This window comes from Pleuronectes platessa, chromosome 12 (genome assembly GCF_947347685.1).
Source record: "Pleuronectes platessa chromosome 12, fPlePla1.1, whole genome shotgun sequence".
Lineage (NCBI taxonomy): Eukaryota > Metazoa > Chordata > Actinopteri > Pleuronectiformes > Pleuronectidae > Pleuronectes > Pleuronectes platessa.
In genome coordinates this window covers 11,168,954-11,188,365 of record NC_070637.1, presented here as the reverse complement: position 1 = coordinate 11,188,365, position 19,412 = coordinate 11,168,954, and the positions used below count along the sequence as shown (strand labels likewise).

Genomic DNA, 19,412 nt, shown 5'->3' with positions numbered 1-19,412 from the left:
TGGGGTGGGGGGAGAGAGGCAACACAAACAATAAACAGTTCAGACGTTTTTGAACTGTCAATCTAAAGTAACCCCGGGGAGGAAAAACAAAACTGGGTAAAAGATTTCAGATGAAACTGGAGAGGGGAAATAAACAGTGTCTATCCGAGAAGTTCCTCTGGCACATTAACTTTCTGGAGCAGACCTCTAGTCTGAACTCTCAATACCTTCTCCGTCCACAGCGAGGGCTGAAATGTGCAAGTAAAGATTAACTTGCAACGTCTTTGCTTAAGGTTATTAGTGTGGACCTGTGGGGCGGCGGAATTAACGATAAGATTCTCCGCAGATCATCCTCGGTAGATAAGGAGATTGTTGTTTTGAAATATATTGTTTATCATTAAATTAAAACAGAAAAACATGTTGAAGTTCCCCCTCGGCCTAAAAGCTTAAAACACCTATTTGTTTATTTTGCAGTTATTTATTGGTTCATCTTGATTAAAAAGGTAAAAACGTATTGTGTGTCCTGTTCGTATCATTGAATAAACAGCAGCGTTTTCTAGTATATTAAAATCTAGGTTGATATTCAGGATGATTTTTTGAAAAATTCTCTAGAGAGCTCTTTTGATTCTGCTTCCCTTTCTTTCCAGAAAAAAACGTCAAACACCGTCCCTATTTGATAAATGTCCGCTAATGTCTGAGGCCTGAGAAAAACACACAAAATGGAAATAATGCCACAGATAAGAACATCATGCAAAAAGTAGTTTTTTGTGCGTTTAGATAAAGTGACTGAGCAGGCACAGCCTCCGCATTCAACATGTCTAGCATCTCTTCAAGTGAGGGTTACAAAGATGCTTTTTGAACGATTGGAACTCTTTTCATCAGATGCATCACTAGCCAAAAACTTTACAAAAAAAAAAAGGTCTGACATGAAATCTCAAGAGTACAGAGACACAGTGTAATAAACACCGTTGCAAAGATTTCAGCAGTTTAAGTGCCGAAAAAGCCCAATGCAGTTGGTAAAGACACAAAGTGTATGTGTGATAGAAAGCCTGAACTTTGGAGAAAATACTTTACTTTAACAGTCACTCATGCAGGTTTGGAGGGGGCCGTTTGCTTGGCCTCTGGCTTCACTGGTTGCAGCTTTCTCACACAACAGAAGTGACCTGCAGTAATTAAGCTACGGCAAGTAAGGACCAGCTGTGGGGCCATGCTCAGTTCACAGAGCCCTGAACTATCTATTGTCATCACTGCTGCTGTGAAAGCGCCATTGTCATTATCCATGCATTTACATTGAGTCCCAATCCTCACTGTTGCAGAACACTGATCGCCTGTTAATTCAGAATGTATTGAGCGTCTTGTGTGTCCAAATTCACAGCTACACCTCCATGGCCCCCTAGAAACACATCTACAAAGTTTGAAGTAGGTAGGATGGTAACACACAGTACATGCATACCGACAGTGATTCCTCATATTATAGAGACATTATAGTAAGATTGTTAAATGTACAGAACACAACTTTGTCCACTTTCCAAACAATAACAACGTACCTCGTCTCATGATTTTGTGAAGCAGCATGAGATGCATAAGAAAACCTACCTTCTGCATCTCGGCCTTCAGTTGATGTGACTCGGGCTCGACACATGTTCACGGATGAGGAAATGCATTCAAGTTTTATTCATGTTACGCAGCAAAGGGCGATGAATAATCCTGATCCATTACCAGTGACCAATACAAACAGTGGAAGGAAAAAACAGCCGACTGTGTGTGACTAATGTCGTTTTCCCAGAAAGTTAGAGCAGAAACGGACTCCACAGGTAAAGAGGAAGTTACACATTTAAAAGGCGAGCATATTGAAAATATCCCCTTACCTTGAAAATAACCGGGGATTTCTCTGGGTTTGAACGATGTTGGAAACATTTTTGAATAATGTAAGAACACACCATGTTGCAGGGTTTGTATATTTCCTTACAATCCCTTGTAACTTCCATTCTTGGTGCATATTTTGGGGGAAAGTGTTTTCCAGTTGTCACATATGATCATAACTTCATATATACAGTTCATAAACACACTTAAGTGGCGATAATTAAACAGTCATGGCCAATGTTACAACACATCTTTCCACTTATATAGTCCAAAATGTGCGACTTAGCTCCTCGCGCCCGACAACGTATTTTCATTTGATCGTTAATCTACGAACAGATGAGTAACTTGTCCAACATGAGGGCAAACAGACAATTTCCTTGTCAGATTGATGTAACAGACAGGTTTTTTTAGGCTTTCCGCTATGGTAGGTGGGTAATTACTGTCATTGATTAATAATCCTGGGCCGGCCCCATAATAATCAGTCCCACATGTGCTCGGCCCTCTTCAAGGAAAAGCTCATTTGCCACTGGGATTCACAGCCTAAACTGCTTAGTGGGATGTAATGGAGAGCAATTTTCTTGTCTTGAGGGGGGAAAAAAAGGGCTGAGATGGGGTGGGTTCATTTTCCATTGCCTCAGCACATCAAATCTCCAAACAAGGACAACTCTGATTTCAGATCAACTGCTCTTTTCCCTGTGGGCAGTAAGTGGTTTTCCAGGACGCGAGGAAGCGTTTTATTGCTTACCGCTTATTTTGAGTATTAGCTATAAATTGCAATTTTGTCCAGTTCTTGAAAAAGTAACAACAATTACCAGAACAATTCCTCGTCAAATGACAAACAATGCATTGTGGGTGATAACACTTGAGACTGCAAATAATCCTGTCTGAGTTCATGCGATGGATGGTTTATTTCCACGCATTGTTGGCAAAGTCAGAAGATGTCAGCTGGATGTGCAGCATGAAGACATTTACAGTTTGTTCTCCATTACTCTGAGTTAAGACTTACTTACTTTCAATTGTATGCAATGGATTTGATTCCAGCGAAGGGGGGTCCCCAAAGAAGAGCTGCATCCTCTGAGAGATTTATGTGTTTATAGAAGATTTGTGAAAAGCAGCACAATGTTCAGGCGAAAATGGGAAAAGGATGCCCACGTTGGAAACGGTGCGCTGTGCCAAGATGTGAACAGTAAACGGTCCATCTGTCTGCGTGCCCCTCGCTCTTGGAAGAGCAGTCGAGCCACCATCTGCAGATATGAGTCAGCAGAAGCGATTCCGCATGCGATGAGAATGTGCATATCTCGGGCCTGCAGATACGGATGCATTCAACTGTGTGAATGCATGTCTCCAAATATCAATGCTGTTGGAGATTTAAAACTGTTAAAATGAAGATAAGAGTCGTTCTTTTTTAAACCTTTCCTCGCACACGACCAAGCTGGTCCAGTGTGCATTTGCATTTGGCAACTGACGTAAGGCTAAGGTTAATTATTTAATATACAAATACCAACACTCATTATATGTCCATTTTAGTGATTTTAGGGTTTTTATTTAATCCACAATAGCTATTTGCATCACGCTAACTTTCAATTAATCTAATATACACTTCAATTCCACTGAAAACGTCTAACCTGTATTGCTACGCCTACATGTAACATCACTGAGTTTAGGGAAATTATTAAAAAAAATTGGGAAATTGTCTGTTGTCATGTTTGTTTACTTTGTTCGGCGGTGAGGGGGTGGACAGACTATTATTTGAGATTTCATAAACAAAACTGATTGTTGTTTGCAGTCATGGCAGCTTTATAATGTGTGTGTAGGTGGAACAAATCAGACAGAGATGGAAATTAATAGAAAAAGAACAAAAGTCCAAACAGTGGGTAGATTTCGGGAGCGAGTGAGATCTCTTGTCAGATCGTTCAAACTCGGGAGAGATGTCAAGCGGCTGACAGTTTGCCACGAGCAGACGAGAGAGAGAGAGACAATGCTGATGATGACAGTGATCAGAGCTGGAAGATAAGGGGCTGATACCGGCTGTGAGTAAAGATAGCTCTCATATGAAATAACATCACGTAAAATAATAAAAAAACTAAAAAATGACTGTTCCCAGTAAAGAACTACACAATCTATAACGAGTTATCAGCACAGAGAAGGTGTTGTGCCCGGAGATAATTACAACACCGGTACCCAGTGGCAGCGTGATTGCTCCCAGATGACGCTGCAGGTTATTAAATTGTCATGGTGCACCCTGTTTTGGCGGCGCAGCCACTTGAACCGGCTGCCCACAAGACTGACTCACAGTTTATCTGCTCCATTTGTTTGACATCTTTACGACATGCCATATTAACACAACCTAATTTCATCTGGGCCTCAATGTCTTCTCCTGGCTGTCTCAGTGAAATCCTTCAGGGTTAGGTTAGGACTGCTGGGACGTGCGTCTCGACCGAATTACACCAAGTGACATTTCTTCTATACCATCGTGCTTCTCTCGTCCCCAGTCTGAGACGAGAGAAGCTCGTAGCAAACTTTTTTTAAAGTGACGCAAGTGTTACCGACAATTACCAAAATAAAATTAGCTCGGAAATGATTACAAAAGCCAATCGGGAGGGGAGGTGACACACATACACACACAGCACAAACTTTCTGAGATGTGCTAAAAAAAGACGAGATCAATGACAGGAGATAGAAAACAAAGGGAAGCAGTGCAGTCCCTCCTCTGATCAGCCACGGCCTGACAGTAGGAGTTGTGTGAACCGTTAACAGAATAAATCAGGGATGAAAAATCAATCAAATTAAGCAACTAATAGCTCCCTTAATGTCTTTGTTTGTGTGCGGGTGACACTCCCATCATCCAGCCATACAACAAACACTAATCATAGTAATTATCCTCCAAACAACAACTCCCCATATTATTACAAATGAGTTTTTCACAACTAATAAATTATGATTAAAATGTTTTTTTATTTTTGACATTAAGGCACCCCACTCTGTTTGGGGATCGGACGCAAATGACCCCAGTCATTCAGTGCAGGAGCTCAAGTGTGTTTATGTTTCATTTGTAATTTTGTTCATGTTTGTTCAAACTTTATAGGAACTATGACCTCAATTTATTATCAAGAGCATGCAAGCAAAAAAACACAGATTTTTTTTCATGAACATTGATTTCCTTGGTGGTTCAGGATCCTTGGGTTTCAATAAATCAGGCCATTTCATAAAACCAAAAAAAAAGGAATGTAGATTAATGCTGCTCCAATTTTTTCCACCTAAATATTGATGTTCCCAGTGTGCTCAGGTGATGGAACCCAGTATGGCAGCAGGGACTCCCTGCAGAGCCACTGGAGGACACATTGCAGAACCAGCAGTAAAACAAATGAATCACTGGTACTCACATTTTGCCGGCAGATCATATCCACAGGTGATCTTGGCCTTGCCGGTGTCACAGCCATTTAGTGAGTGGCACTCATCATACAGACAGGACCCCGCCGCCTTGTGTATGCAGCCGTCGACTGAAACACAAACAGATGCACAAAGACAGGTAAGAACGACCTGAGGAGAAAACATGCATATAATCAGACACAGGACATATCGCAAAAGCAGCTGGGATAATTATCAGTTTGTCTGCTTTATCGTGTCAAGACAAACAGCTGTTTAATGGAAGGGGAACAAGCTGTAAAATGATGTCCGTGGGTTGGATTCCTCCTTACTGAATCTCCACATTCTGAAATGATATCCCTCGCTCGGCGGCGCCTGCCTGTAGGGAGATTGGGTCTGCCATAGCACGCTGCGCCTGTTGCTGGTAAATATTGACGAGCTTTGGAATGAAATTAGCCGGGCGAGGATCTAATACCGCCTCCACGCGCGGGGGAAATGAGACTGTTCTTCCTGTAATCCCTCTCCACTGTCAACAGAGATATACAGTCCGATCATTAACTGTATTTGCTACCCGGTGGTGGTAATCGTATATCTGCGCAGCTCTCTGCGGTGAGCCTGTTATGATGTGGATTCTGCGTTACGATTCTGCCGCACTCCCTATTGATGCGTGTGATTCGACAAAGACCCCCCCCCCCGCCCCCCTAAGGTTTTAATTTTACCGGGTTAAGGCCACGATACACTTGATTGATGGCACGTCTTACACAAGAAGGCAGGGAGATAGAAATCCACATTATCCGTCTCTGAAAGCCTGACATCCCTCCAAGAGCATGTTATCAATCACACTGAGACATCATAAAATCCTCCTCAAGTTGTCCTGTAGAAATCCTCACAAGCCATTAGAGGATAACAGAGGCAGGAGGAGGAGGAGCAGAAGCAGTTGGACCAACAGACGTGTCTTTTCTTTGGCGTCTCTTTGTAAAAACTCGGCCGACGGGGAGAAAAAAGCCTCAGACTGGCTTCATCCATCAAAGCTCAAACGGTGGAGAGTTAAGATGATCACCAGGATAACCGAGGTTTATTCTCAACTGATGAAAGAACAGAACAGAGGAACAGATAAAGTCGAATCTGAATATATTCTTCCTGATAAAAAGACAAAATGTGACTCATTATTTTCTCCACCTGTAATCTAATAATTATGCACATACACAGCTCGGAGAGTACAACTATGAAAACAGGATGGAGATTAGTTATCCGCCATCTTCAAAAGTGGAGCTCACTTCACATCATCCGCGCAGACAAAAGGTCTTTTGATGAGGGATGGTCCTTTTTCCTCAGCTCCTTTCAATTTCTCAGGGATGAGTCAACGACAACAGCTGGGCGGAAGATGTTCCAGCTCTATCAATCATCTTTAATGGACTGAGGGACAGGCGCTTGACAGAGACGAATCCTGATGGCTTTTCGAAAAAGTAACATGAGTGTGACAGTGATGTGGATATGAGGAGGGGGATCGCTCCGGTGACAATGGGAGCTGTTTAACACAACACAGAGAGGAGGTGGCGCTAGCTGTAAGCTTGGCATTTTTATAATACGCACTGTGCAAACAAGATCATCAGCCGCCATCATAATTGCTACTTAACATCTCGCAAACACGAATCGCGAGACAGAGACTGAGCTGAAAGCTGGGGGAGCTTACACGCATGAGCACAATCCTCCAGCCAAACAAAAACCTTTTTCCACTTTATTCTGTTACTGCACTGACTCAATGAGATTCAAGGACCTACATGTGTTCACCTGATAATGCACCTGCATCACAGCGGTGACAGGAGAGCCAATATTTTCTAATATCTGGATTCCTTCAGAGGCCTTTTAGTCAGTGTGAGGTACATCCCCCCCCGGGCTTCAGCGCTACTTCAGTTTGACTTCTCATGTGAAGTTATACTATGAAAATGTAATTATTAATTCATAAATACTTATCTTTATTATCTTTACTAATCATTATGTCTGATTTCAGCATACGTTTTGTATATGTATATCATCACTTGCATATTTGTTTTAATATACTCTATGTATCGAGTTCAGATTTTTGTGCTTCTGAATAAATTATTTAAATGCAGTTCTCACTTTACAGCGTGATGTAGAATATGAAAAGTACAAGATTCACATAAGGGCTATTATTAATATTGTAGGTTTTAGCAGCCTGTAACATTTGGAAAAGCTATTTAACAGATGCTTCTGTGAGTATATTCAACACGTTGCATTCGCTGGCTCCATCACATTTGGCCACTAAACTGAAGCAGACCAGAAAGCAATATGAAAAAGGAGAGGCACTAAGAGTTGCACAGTACATGACGGCTACATCTCGGATGAAAACTTGGCGATTTTTAAGTGCTAATTGCTTAGAGATCCTCAGTAATTATATTGGTTAATCTAGCTGGCTCATTCGCTATTTCAACATGCCAACTGGATTCAGTCTTTCGACAAAGCTAGCATTCTTCCATTAAGCTCCGCTAATGTGAAAATATGTATATATAGAAAGAGCTGTAGCGGGCTATGGTTTTATTTGAAGATGCCCATCAGCAAATTGGCATAAAGGATCACGCTGCTATTGACCCGATTAAAAAGTGTGCACAGGACACAATGAGGGATGCATTCAGGATGTATTGTTTCTAAGGTCTTTGTATCACTGAAATCGGATTTAATCGCCTACAGGCTAATTATTTGTATTCAAATATTTTGTTGTTAGAAATGTTGCTGGTGCCAAATCGTTTTACATTTATAATAGATTATAAATTCCTTCTCTGTAAACGTGGGCGAGCCTTGGAGAGATTGTCACGGGGGAGTAGCAGCTACACGCTCCTCTTAATTGCCACATGTGAAATGATTGGTGACACTTTAAGATGTTTGACAAGATGCATGCAATTTAAAAAATGGACCACTATAAAGTGCAGGTAGTAGCAAATTGCACTATTTGTCATTGTTAATCCTGATCATTCATAAATGGCAAACTGTTAGATATGTGTAACTGATTTGAGGGCCAGACCAAAGCTTGGTTTTGTTTTATATTTGTACTCATGATCCGTTTGAGAAAATAGGTGAAATAAAAATGGCCCTTTTGTTTCCTTGATTTATGATTAGCCTCAAACGAACCAAGGACATAAAATCAGACTATCTATGGTAGAGTTAAATAGCATTATATTTGTTTCCGTCGCATCCTATTACATTTAATAATGCTTTTTTAAAATTTAACTAAAAATGATGTGGACGGTTTTTTATTGCATTAGATGTAGTTGTGCATCGAGATGTGTACGGAATTGGATGAGGATGCACATCTCCCAGCTGCACTGCAAAGGTCAAAGCGGAGAAGGTATTTTAAGTAAAAGAGGAATATATATGATGCAATCTTTGTAGACTGTGTTCAATACAGAAACTGTTTCAGTTTGCATGTATTTGTAAATCTTCCGACTTAAAATAAAGCCTGAGGGACAGTTCCGGAGCAGGAGGATACCCTCAGTGCTTTCCGGGAACAGGTGCAAGCTATGATCTTTTCCTGGTCATATAGGGCCAGCCAGGTTAGGGAAATTTAATAATGCCCTCCTCCAGTTTGCAGTGTTCCCGCAGGAGTCCACCCTCCCCAGACACTTTCTCTCATCACTACCAGGCACGGCTGATGTCTTACCTACGAGCACCTTAGGAGCCCGACGAGCAGGGGCATCCAGGGTTCTGTGTTTCATCTCAGTAACTGAAGAATGAGATTGTAGATAATAGTCTCTGCTTCCATTTCGCTACTCCTCCTGTTCGTGCTTGCATAAGCTGCTGTGACAGTGAAGCTCTTTTTTCTGCCTTCTTATGATGCAACTGAGTGTGTCACAGTGCATCTCATGTCAGCACGGCCCTACAAGCCTGGAAATGTGTACACAGTGCCCGTAAGTAGAGGAGGCTGCTGAACTGATCTGGCCGACAGCCAGAATCTTGGTTGGAGATTTAATTTACCTGCTTTACTTAGACTGCTTCACGGAATGGGTGGTGTAGACCAGACGCATCGTAATACGGGGTGTGTGTGTATAAAAAAACAGAGAGGCAGGGAAGCAAAGAAACATAGAGGTCACAAAATGTACTTTGTAATTTAAATTAAAAAAAAAGAAGAGTGGAACGAGAGGTGATCAGACCTGATTGTGACTACGTTTTGTCCTTGTCCATTATTTAGGCAACTAAAAGCAGATCTTTGTTCCATAAGTGGAGATATGACCCACATGCAATTTGGCCACCAATTTATTTTCTCGTTTAAGTGGGATTTCAGCTTTATTCCCTGCAGATTTCTACATTATGGATGCCTGCAACATCACAAAGGCAGCCTCAGATTCTCATTAACGAAGAAGGAGGACAAGTCGGCTCCATCTCCAGTTGTTCCCACCGAGAAACCGAGACTTTAGACAACATGCACCTCTCTGTAGATTGTATACTTCGTTGGCTGCTTTCATACACGCACTGACATTTTACAAAGGTGTTGTATGTGAGAATGCAAATGTCCGAGTCGGTTTGCTTTGGACATTTTTTTTGACATGTTCCTGCCTGCTCCTGAATAGAATGGCCTGGAAAATGTCCAAATAACCACATGTGAGATTACAGCAGGGAAAAGTCCGGAAAAATAAAAACAAGCGAGCAGCTGTGTGTTGATGACCTTTCTGACATGGGACAACTGGAAGAATACAAACATCTCAGGATGAAAAAGAGTAGCCGTGCACGTAGAAGACCGGATGAACATGTCAACTTGAAAAGACAACGATATGCGAGAACCTTTGCGGATGAGGGCAGACGCCAGTGTCAATGTGGTGCAAACAAAAACACAGAGATTTCCTCAGGTGAATATGTGCCGAGACGCCATCCCTCCTCTGAATGTTCCAGACATTTCCCTGCTGTTGTGAACACGTCTGACACGGGCAGTCTCCTGCTGCGCTCTACATATGTGAAAGCCGAACTCATTTTGCACCCGTAGCCATGTGTCTGCCGTTTCAAAAGGACTCATGAACACCATTGTGTCTGTGTCCCTCCTTTATACTTGGAGGCAATAACTGTATTCACATGGAAAAAAAAGAAAAAAAAGAGAGAGACTACATCACAGATCTGAAAGGCGATCAAAGCCACTCGCTCTCATCTCGCAGCTTTCACCCCGAGTCCCGTGTCAAGCGAAAGCCCAGAGATGAACATGTGCTCGGCTTTGTGATTCTCAATCAGAGGTACCCGGTGATATATTTCAACTCCAGGTAAGACTTCTTCATGGGGGACATTTCATTTAACAGGCTTAATATTCAGACAGCAGCATCTGCTTCTGTCCACCCCGCTACTGGGCTTCCTCCGCCGCTGTTGAGAAATATAACAGTTAATACCTCATCTATCTCTCCCCGCAGCCAGCCACTGCTCTGGGCTGGGACTATGTGGGACAAAACATTTATTCATTTTCTCTGAGTGCCTTGCTCGGAGAAAGCTTCCCCGCGCAGCCACTCCAGCAGGTCCGCACTGCTAATGAAGATAACTTTGAGCGGTGGCTGGACGCTATCCCTCTGTACTCATAAAGGGAACAAGGAGAGAGCAAGAGACAGAGGGGGGGACATACTGAACGAGACAAAGACGACAAGTGTGTGTGTGTGTGTGTGTGTGTGTGTGTGTGCGTGTGTGTGTGTAGGGATGTGTGTGTCCGTCCAGAGCAGTTTGAATTAGTTACTCAGCTGTAACCTTGGCTCCTGCCATTGTTGAAGACACCTCTGCCTCGTCCTCTCAAGGCTCCGTTCCCACATGCATTAAGGGACTCGGCAAAGCTCTGCTTGCTCTCCCCGGGCTTCTCCCAGGCAGCCCGGAAAAACCAAGGGCTTTCAATCGCTCCCTCAGACACAATGACTACCTGCTCTGCTCTCATTACAATACCCTGCTTTTCAGAAATAGTGTCAGCTGCAATTTTCTCGCCTAATTATTTTCCGCTCCTCCGAGGTTTGGGTTCAGGACTGGAGCCAGAGGAGGCAGCACGGGCTGGGCAGGAGGGAGGAGGCGCCGAGCTGGATTCTCCATGGGGCACCGTGGACAGGTCCGACTATCAGCCCATAATCTGACAAAGGGGGAACAGGTAGTCATCTGTGTCGAGGCGGGCCCTAACTTCAACCAACGTGCCTAGGTGTGCACTACCTGCTGATCCACTGGGATCTCATACAGCCACTGCTCTTGTGGGCGGGTCGGGCAGCAGGAGAACTTTCATCAATACTCGGAGGGTTCGAGGTTTCCGCACAAATCAAAACATATCCCTGAAACTATTAAGCCTTATATCCCCTTCCACCTATTTTTTTTTTTTTTTTTTTGCAGTATCCATGGCAACAGCATACTCCCTCTCTCCTCACAGTGCTTTCAGAGCCGTGCACTGATCAAAGCCCCGCCGCAATTCCACCTCTGTGATTTACGACGGCATTTTTCTACTCAACTAATTTCACTGGAGGAGATAATGACTCGGATTAGCTGCTAATCATGTGCCAATCAGAGATCTGGCTCAACTAAATGTCAGGTGGAATACCGTCAAACTATTGTGCTTACTCCCTCGTGAAACTGGATTATGTGTCCTAATCGCCCGCAATTTGGGAATGCAACAGGAGCCAGATCTCGCTCTGCACTGTAACCAGGCTCCCAGGAAACGGATAATAATCTCCATTTTACCTATAATACCTCGGTAAACAGGGGATTTGGACTAATGAAATGCGAGGCAGATAGGCACAGATGTTACTCTCCAAAGTGACATAAAATACCTCAGGCTTACATGACTCACAGCTCCCCAGACACTGCTGTGTAAGCAGGAAGCAGAATAAATGACACAGGAATCACAGGTTCCACAACAACGCGGTGGAAACCATGTTGTTATTATTGCGACAGTTGGCCCGAGTTGACAAATATGTCAGCAAAGATGTGTTTTTTTCTCAGGAAATGGCATAAAGCCCAGTGGGTTAGAGTTTTAGGGTTAACTAATGTAACATTCAGCAGAACATTTCAATAACAGAGATAGGGCCTAATTACCTCTGTTGTGCTTTCATTGCAGTTTGTCTGTCTGTCAGCAGGTTTACTAAAGACTCAAATATATATTTTTTAAACTTGGTGGAAGGATGGGACATGGGCCAAAGAAGGATAGATTCAATTTTGGCGTAGATCAGGACAAAGGGGGAGCGGCTCCAGGAACCTCCTCACTGCGATGTAGGGCACTTTTTGACATTTGAACTAATTTCCCAGAGTGTATTATGGATTTTGATGAAGGGAATCTGTCATATTTAGGGAACTGATATCTATGAGGGGGTGTAATTTGGTGCAGCTTGACTGATTTTAATGGGACAGTTGGGCCATGGCGGAGGTTTACGCTCTAATGGGGGCCATTCTAGTTTAGAAATCTGAACATGTGGCTTAAGACTAATATATTTGAATATAGAGACAAATAAATTTTGAGTAGACATTAAAGAGAACTCTCTGCCAAATAACCCTTAAGCAAGACTTCAGTATAGCCCATGATTGTACAGCAGACCTGCCTTTAAACATCACAAAGTCATTATGGTCACTGCTGGATTTTAGCTTAAATGAAAAATGATAAATAAGAGAAAGACCTCATGACCAAAAACTGCAACAGCATCAATCTGCATTCTAAAATATACAAAAGAGGCTCACTGGACAGGAACCAATAGTCAGTTCTAATGCTAATTTAAAACATGCAAATGTAGTATGTGTTGCTACGATGAAGCAACACATCTGCCATATTGGACTGGGAAAGACTGGCCTGTAAACACATACAAGTCAATGAGGGATCTACGTTTACAGCCAATTTTAACATGTACATACAATAGTTATAATATTTAAGGGTGTATGATCTATCTCAATAGTTTAATATACTTTCATTGCTGCCAGATGCAGTGTCAATCAATGATCGGCTATACGAGCAGAATTATTCACCCGCTGAAAAATAATCCTGTCGGCATAAGGAGTTTTAAATATGTCAAATATGGATTTGTCTTAGTCTCCATATGCCTGTGGTTGGGGTCCTTTTGTGTGATTTAGAACAGAACCAGATCCGCCTCCTGCGATGAGTCACGCCCCTACATGTTCTGCCTCTGTCTTGCAGTCCGCAAATAGATCTCAGGAGTCAATTTTATTTAGGTTGTAGGTTAGGTTTTCCAACAGACAAAGTTTCAAAAGACAATTTTCACAGTTCTTCATCTGCCATTTCCCAGTGTTACTAGTAATGTCTCCTTTATCTCATCACACATAGAAGACTAAAACTGCAAGGATCATTGCAGTTATTTAAAAAACTGCCTCTGGCAGATTTCCCAGCACCTTCCCAACTCCCACTGACACTACTTCCTGGGCTGTGTGTTAGTCTAACTAACTTTCAGTGTACTATAACACATTTGCTTTTGAAACAAAAAAAAAACTTTATAAAGAGTTTTGTGCTAATGTTACCCTGGTACCCAGTTCACTTAATGTTATATGCAGATCATGCTGAGATCAAACCTTCAGGATCCAGCTCACTATAGACCGATTTAGCTGAGAAAATTAAATAGTTTGAGCACTCATTAGGACAAATAACTATTGTCATGACTTGATTCCTGCTACCTACAGTAACTGGACTTAAAACTGCAGTTGGATTTGAGGAGCAGGGGTTGAAGTTTGACGTATTAGGAACACACACTCTTCATGCCGTAAAGGAATGCCAGGTTTGGTTACCCAAGCTCATGTGACACGGTCGTTTGAAACCTGGCGGCCGACAGCTGCAGACGACTCGGTGCCAAACCCCGGCCGGGCTGAACTCCCCGAGACAGTTGTGACGACCCTGGACATCACATTTAAAGATGTTGTTTCAACGGCTCGGTCTTGTTGTTGCAGGACTCGCTGTCTGAAGCAGCGGAGTCGCTCTGTCCGACAGAAAGACCAGAAGTACACCGTCTGCATTCTTTACATGACGAGCACTGTTTAGTCTTCACAGCCCAACTCCAGGCGGTTAGCAATGCTTTATTTGGACAGGCCACTGCTGACTTTCCTGTACTGAATCATCCAAGTTTTTCCAAACCTATTCCCCTTTTAAATTCTTAATCAAACCCCTAAAATGAGCCCAGACTACAGACACAATTTGAATTTAATTTCCATGTTTTAGTGAACATTTTATTTAGCTGATAGGGTAGGAGTATGAAGAAAGTTTTTTGTCAATATTAGGTGCCTTGCTTTCCAAGTTTATTTTGTCTTTTTTTGTAGTTTGCATTTCTTAGCTATAATGATTTGTTTTTCCTCAAAGAACGGGGAATCTGTACAGACCAAAGAGAACATGAATACACTGTGTTCTTTGCCTGAGACTTAGATGTACTGAAATGGTTGAATATCTCTGGAAATACAGTGGCCTGCACATTGCCAAACTACCATAGTGTGCAACATCTTCTGAGAAAAGAGTCCTGTCATTTACAAGCACCGTCTGCATCGCCCCAATATCACAGACTGCCATCACAGAATCGGTCGCCTTCCTGATGGAAGTCCACAATTCCTGTCTTCTACTCCATCGAGGTCTGAAAACGTCCTTTCATTTCTGTGGGTGAGGTGCCTTAATAATCACAGATAGCCACAAACCTCCTCTTACAGCTTCCTCTCCCTCCTTCAATATCACCTTTGACTCCTCATCCAGTCTCTCGTTACAAACAAGCACTCCGTCAATGTGGCTATTATCGCCTCGTCTCCTAGGTTAGATTACCTTTGGCACCCCAGCTCTACTATTACTGCCTCAGGAAAGACAGGGAGTGGAGGAGAGTGTCAGTAAACAGTACGGTGCGAGAGACTCAGATCTTCTTTTTCTTTCCTCAGCAAAAACCAATCTGAAGTGCGATGTGTGTTTACGTGTTGTTGTGGGCGAGGACGAGTGTCTATGCACCGGCGTGTTTCTCACTCGCAGCGTAACCTCAGGCTCTTGTGAAAGACCACAGAGATCGTCACTTGTCATCAGTGTGTTTCACGTCTTGGTCATTCAAGGGTTAAATTGTCTATGAAATCAAAATGCATCTCCATTGGTTCTCCGGGTTCATGGGGGGGGAATCAAAGCATTTCTGAACAACTTGAAATATTCTTAGCAAGAACAACATGACATGTGGTTAATTCCTGGCTGGTAGAGACTCTGACATCAAAGCGCTCTCATAGCAGGGATTTTAGCGAGCAGCATATTTCTGGTACAAAGGTGGTCAACACGTAACCCACCACCATCAGGAAGCATCTCATTATAATAAGCTTGCCACCTAGCTCAGTGGGAGAGGGGCCAATCTGCTGCCTGACAACAAACAAATAACTAAATAGAATTGGATAATCCCACCGCTGACCACTAAGGGCTCCCCTCAGACTAGATCAAGAGTCAGAACCGGATGTGAATTATTTATTGTGAACATCATGTTTTAATTAACATTAATGAAGATCTAACACTTTCATCACAACTGGCGCCTTTCATGTCTTTTTTTTGTTGTATTATATTGATGATCAGACGTTATATCAGCCAGATGAATCTGTTTTGTTCCTGAACAACATACAGCCGGTTCGCCTCATGTGAGGGACTATTAGGAATCAATAAAACCCACACAAATTTCCATCCAGACATAATTAAATGTCGCCCCCTGAAGAAATTGCCCTCTCTGAGAAATTAGGCTAATAAGGGACACACTAATGTTGAGAAAACACAGCTAGAAAACACAGCCCCCAAAGCGGATCCCGCCCGGTTTCATCATAAATTACTTCCCGGCGCAGAGTTCATACTCGAGTCACCCAAGAGAGCCCGCTGCATGATGGTAAAGGATGGCTTCTCTAAGAACAACCTGGCTAGAGGTGAGAGTTGGAACAGGAGCACTTTGTTCAAAGCACACACCGCTCTAAGAAGCAACAACTGCAGACAGGGGTAGACAAATGCATGTAATTACTAGGCAATTTGAATAGCATGCTTTAAGGCCAGGTGAGGACAGAAAGCAAGCAGGGCTGCCGCTCCCCACTCTCCGATCTTCAGGCCAAACTCTCTGGTGAGCCCGTAATTGCAGAAATGAAGAAAGATGGAAACGTTCAATGAAAGGCCACCGCTTTGGATTCAAATGCATGAACAGCTGTTGCTATTATGCATGGTTCTTTGGGTTTGCTGGTGCAAGGCACTTCTTCAGCAAAGCCTAGAGCCTCGTACAATGCACTAACATTTGCAAAGCAGCACGCAGAGCATGTCACAACCACACAGGACTATGGAGTTAAAAAGGTCGCCATCGTTCTGGATGTTTTTTAAATTGTGTGTCATTAAGCTTAATAACCTGTATAGAAATAGAGAATGTGAAGTTTTAAAATTCTTGCTCAGGTTCTGAAAATAGAGGATTATTATAATATGAGTGGAAAACCGACTTAAAATATCACTGTTTAGATTAGGAACTGAGATTTCAGGCATTGCAATGAAATTTCTATGGCTGTTTAACCAGGAGCGATAAACATTTGTGCAACCGTTAAACCAAATGGCATTTTTATAACACTGCTATTTGCTCTTGACTGTTGGCACTAAAACCAGGATTAATATCTAAGCATATACTCTTTTTCCACCAGTCACTCCTCTCCGTTGTTCCCGATCATAAAAACGTATGTAACATGAAATGTCCGATAATGTTTAATGCATTAGAGGAAGTGCAGGGCAGGACGAGCTGGAGCTAACATGGTGATACAGGGAAGGCCAAATATTTAAAAATGTCAGATTTTATCAAAACAGATTATCTATTTTCATAATTTTCAGAACAAGCAATGTAAGACAAGCTTCTGATACATACTGCTTAGGAGGAAAGCAATGAGTAAATTGTGTTGTGCCATTAATCCATATTTATCATATTTATTTTGACATTTATTTTTCTTCCATCGCTTCTTTCCGCTGAATTTTACAATTATGTACAATGGGTCAGTTGGATGCCTTTAATCATGTTCTAAATTGGTGAGATATTGGAAGCTGCATATTTAACAACAGACAGAAAATACTCTCTTCTATGAGCCCAGGCAGTATGTGTCTGTGATATCAGTAACATCAGTTTTTAAATATGAATATTATAGTCATCATTTCATTAGATTACGTCAATATTTGTTTAGCTTGTTAAGACATATGTATTATGATTTAATACATCATATTTAACGAGGAGAAAATAAGCAGATTTAATCCCAATATAGACAATCAACCTGTTAATGTAATGCCAGTGTAAATGTTGACTATTTTTCTTATTTTATCTTTGTTTTCTAATCTCTTTAAGTATCTTATCTTTATCATTTTATCTCTGTACTTGCCTTTGGGGTTTCGTCATTTCAAATTTATGAGATTCACCACAGCGTTTCCTCAGTAACTGTTAATGGTGTGTAGCTCTGTGTGCGGAAGGGGGATATTGATTTTATTATATAAGGCCCTTTGTTGTATTGCTTGTTATGAAACATGCTTCATAAATAAAGTTTGATGATTGATTGATTAAAGAAAGGTAATTCTAGAGGGCACAAACTAAGATATTCAATTCCACCGCAATCTAACAATAGAGTGCCTCATGATCATATTTATTTAGGGGAGTTCCAAGTTGCTCTGGTTTTAAATACATTTTACCTGCATAGCCAGTAGGGAAACCACCTGGGTTTACAAATGAGCAAAAGTTCAATCAATGTGGTTCTTTCATTATAAAAATCACAGCGATGTCTGCCTGATAGAATTAAGCCTGAAAATCAATACAATCATAGGTAAGTGTTTTTCTCGTCTTTCAAATGGAGATTACCTGAATTCTCCAGATGATTATCCATTTTCCCATTACAGTGAAATTGTGAACAACTTGATCTAAGAGTGAAAATTGAATATAATAAGTGGAAACTGCTCGTGGGTAAAACGTGATTATTTGTCGTATGAACCCAAAGAAGTGGTATTTTCGTTGTGAAAGGATTTTATGATCCCTGCAGATTTAGATGTTGATTTCAGAGCTATTAAAATCAAAAATGACTATATTTAAGTTTGAACTCAAAATGTATTAGGATGTCAAGTGCTACTCATCAAATTATGGATTTATTTGGCATCCAAAACCAAACCATCAGTATGGATATTTCTTTAATTGTAGCCTATAATTCGATGTAATCAAAGCATTTGTAAAAAGCCCCAGTGTGCCTCACTGCTATAAAATCATTACTCCCCCTGCAACTCAAAGTAAGCAAACAAAGAGAAGCAGGCCACAGGGGCCAGAGCCCATGATAGCCAGGCTGAAATCCTCTCTAGTGATTTATCTGACGGGGCCCTGACAACTTTCTTGCAGACTCCCAAAGTGTGCTATCTATTAATTGAGCCCGTGTCAGCACAGGGGAGATTAAGCGACCGCAGCTGCCCACCGAAACGTCTTCTCGGGCCCAGCTGTGATGCACAAATCAAAGGGCCCGGCACTGAGATGAACCGGCACAACACAGAGCCCACCTCCATGACTGACACAAAGCTCGGCACTAATGCACCGCCATGATTAACTGTTCGGTAAATAAGCACGATTGCGACTGTTAACCGAATCTGATAGATTCTGACACCTTACTAATGGTCAATTCTAATGAGGGAGAGAATATTTCCAAAACATCCACAACTGCAGTGGAGCAGCTCTGTCCCTGTATGAGGCAAATCCACACTCGGCATGCACACTATTCATAGTCTTGACTTTTAAGCCTGGCTGTGATTTGCCTCTTGACTCCCTGTCCCTCTTAAATGATCTTCCTGTGCTTTTCTCCTGGGGCTCCGCTGCAGTAAAGAAGCTTCTAGTGGACCTCTAGGCTCGCTCTCAGCTCCCTGTGTCCTCGGTTAAAGGCCTGTCGTCCTCCCACTGCCTCTACTTGAAAAAGATCTGTGTGGTCTCGGTGCTTAACTAGTGGCCGTGGCCTGGCTCCACCATGCGAGGCTTCGTGCTGCAGAGCCAAGGATTAACCGAAATGGGGCTTTTATAATTATACCGTCATGATTCCCGGCCTTTCCTGCTGGTCCTTTTAATTAAGTAGATAATTTGTCTCTGGGGAAGACCAGCTTTAACATACTTACCGGCTATTTCAAAGCCAGACTTTTTCTCAGAACTGTGGCAAAGATCTTCTCCACAAAGACTTTCAATTGTGATGAATTAATCAAAAATTGGTGGGTATGCCAGAACTGCATGTGATCACAACTA

General features: G+C 42.2%; 1 protein-coding gene across 5 annotated transcripts in view; it reads right to left on the bottom strand.

Moving 5' to 3' along the window:
* The window catches only part of macrod2 (mono-ADP ribosylhydrolase 2), a 419,150-nt gene that overhangs the window by 242,438 nt on the left and 157,300 nt on the right, over positions 1–19,412 (bottom strand). For all 5 annotated transcript variants that reach the window (XM_053435651.1, XM_053435649.1, XM_053435646.1 and 2 more), the window contains exon 5: positions 5,226–5,342. In XM_053435651.1, coding sequence (XP_053291626.1) covers positions 5,226–5,342 — 117 coding nt within the window. The remainder of the gene's footprint in view (positions 1–5,225; positions 5,343–19,412) is intronic.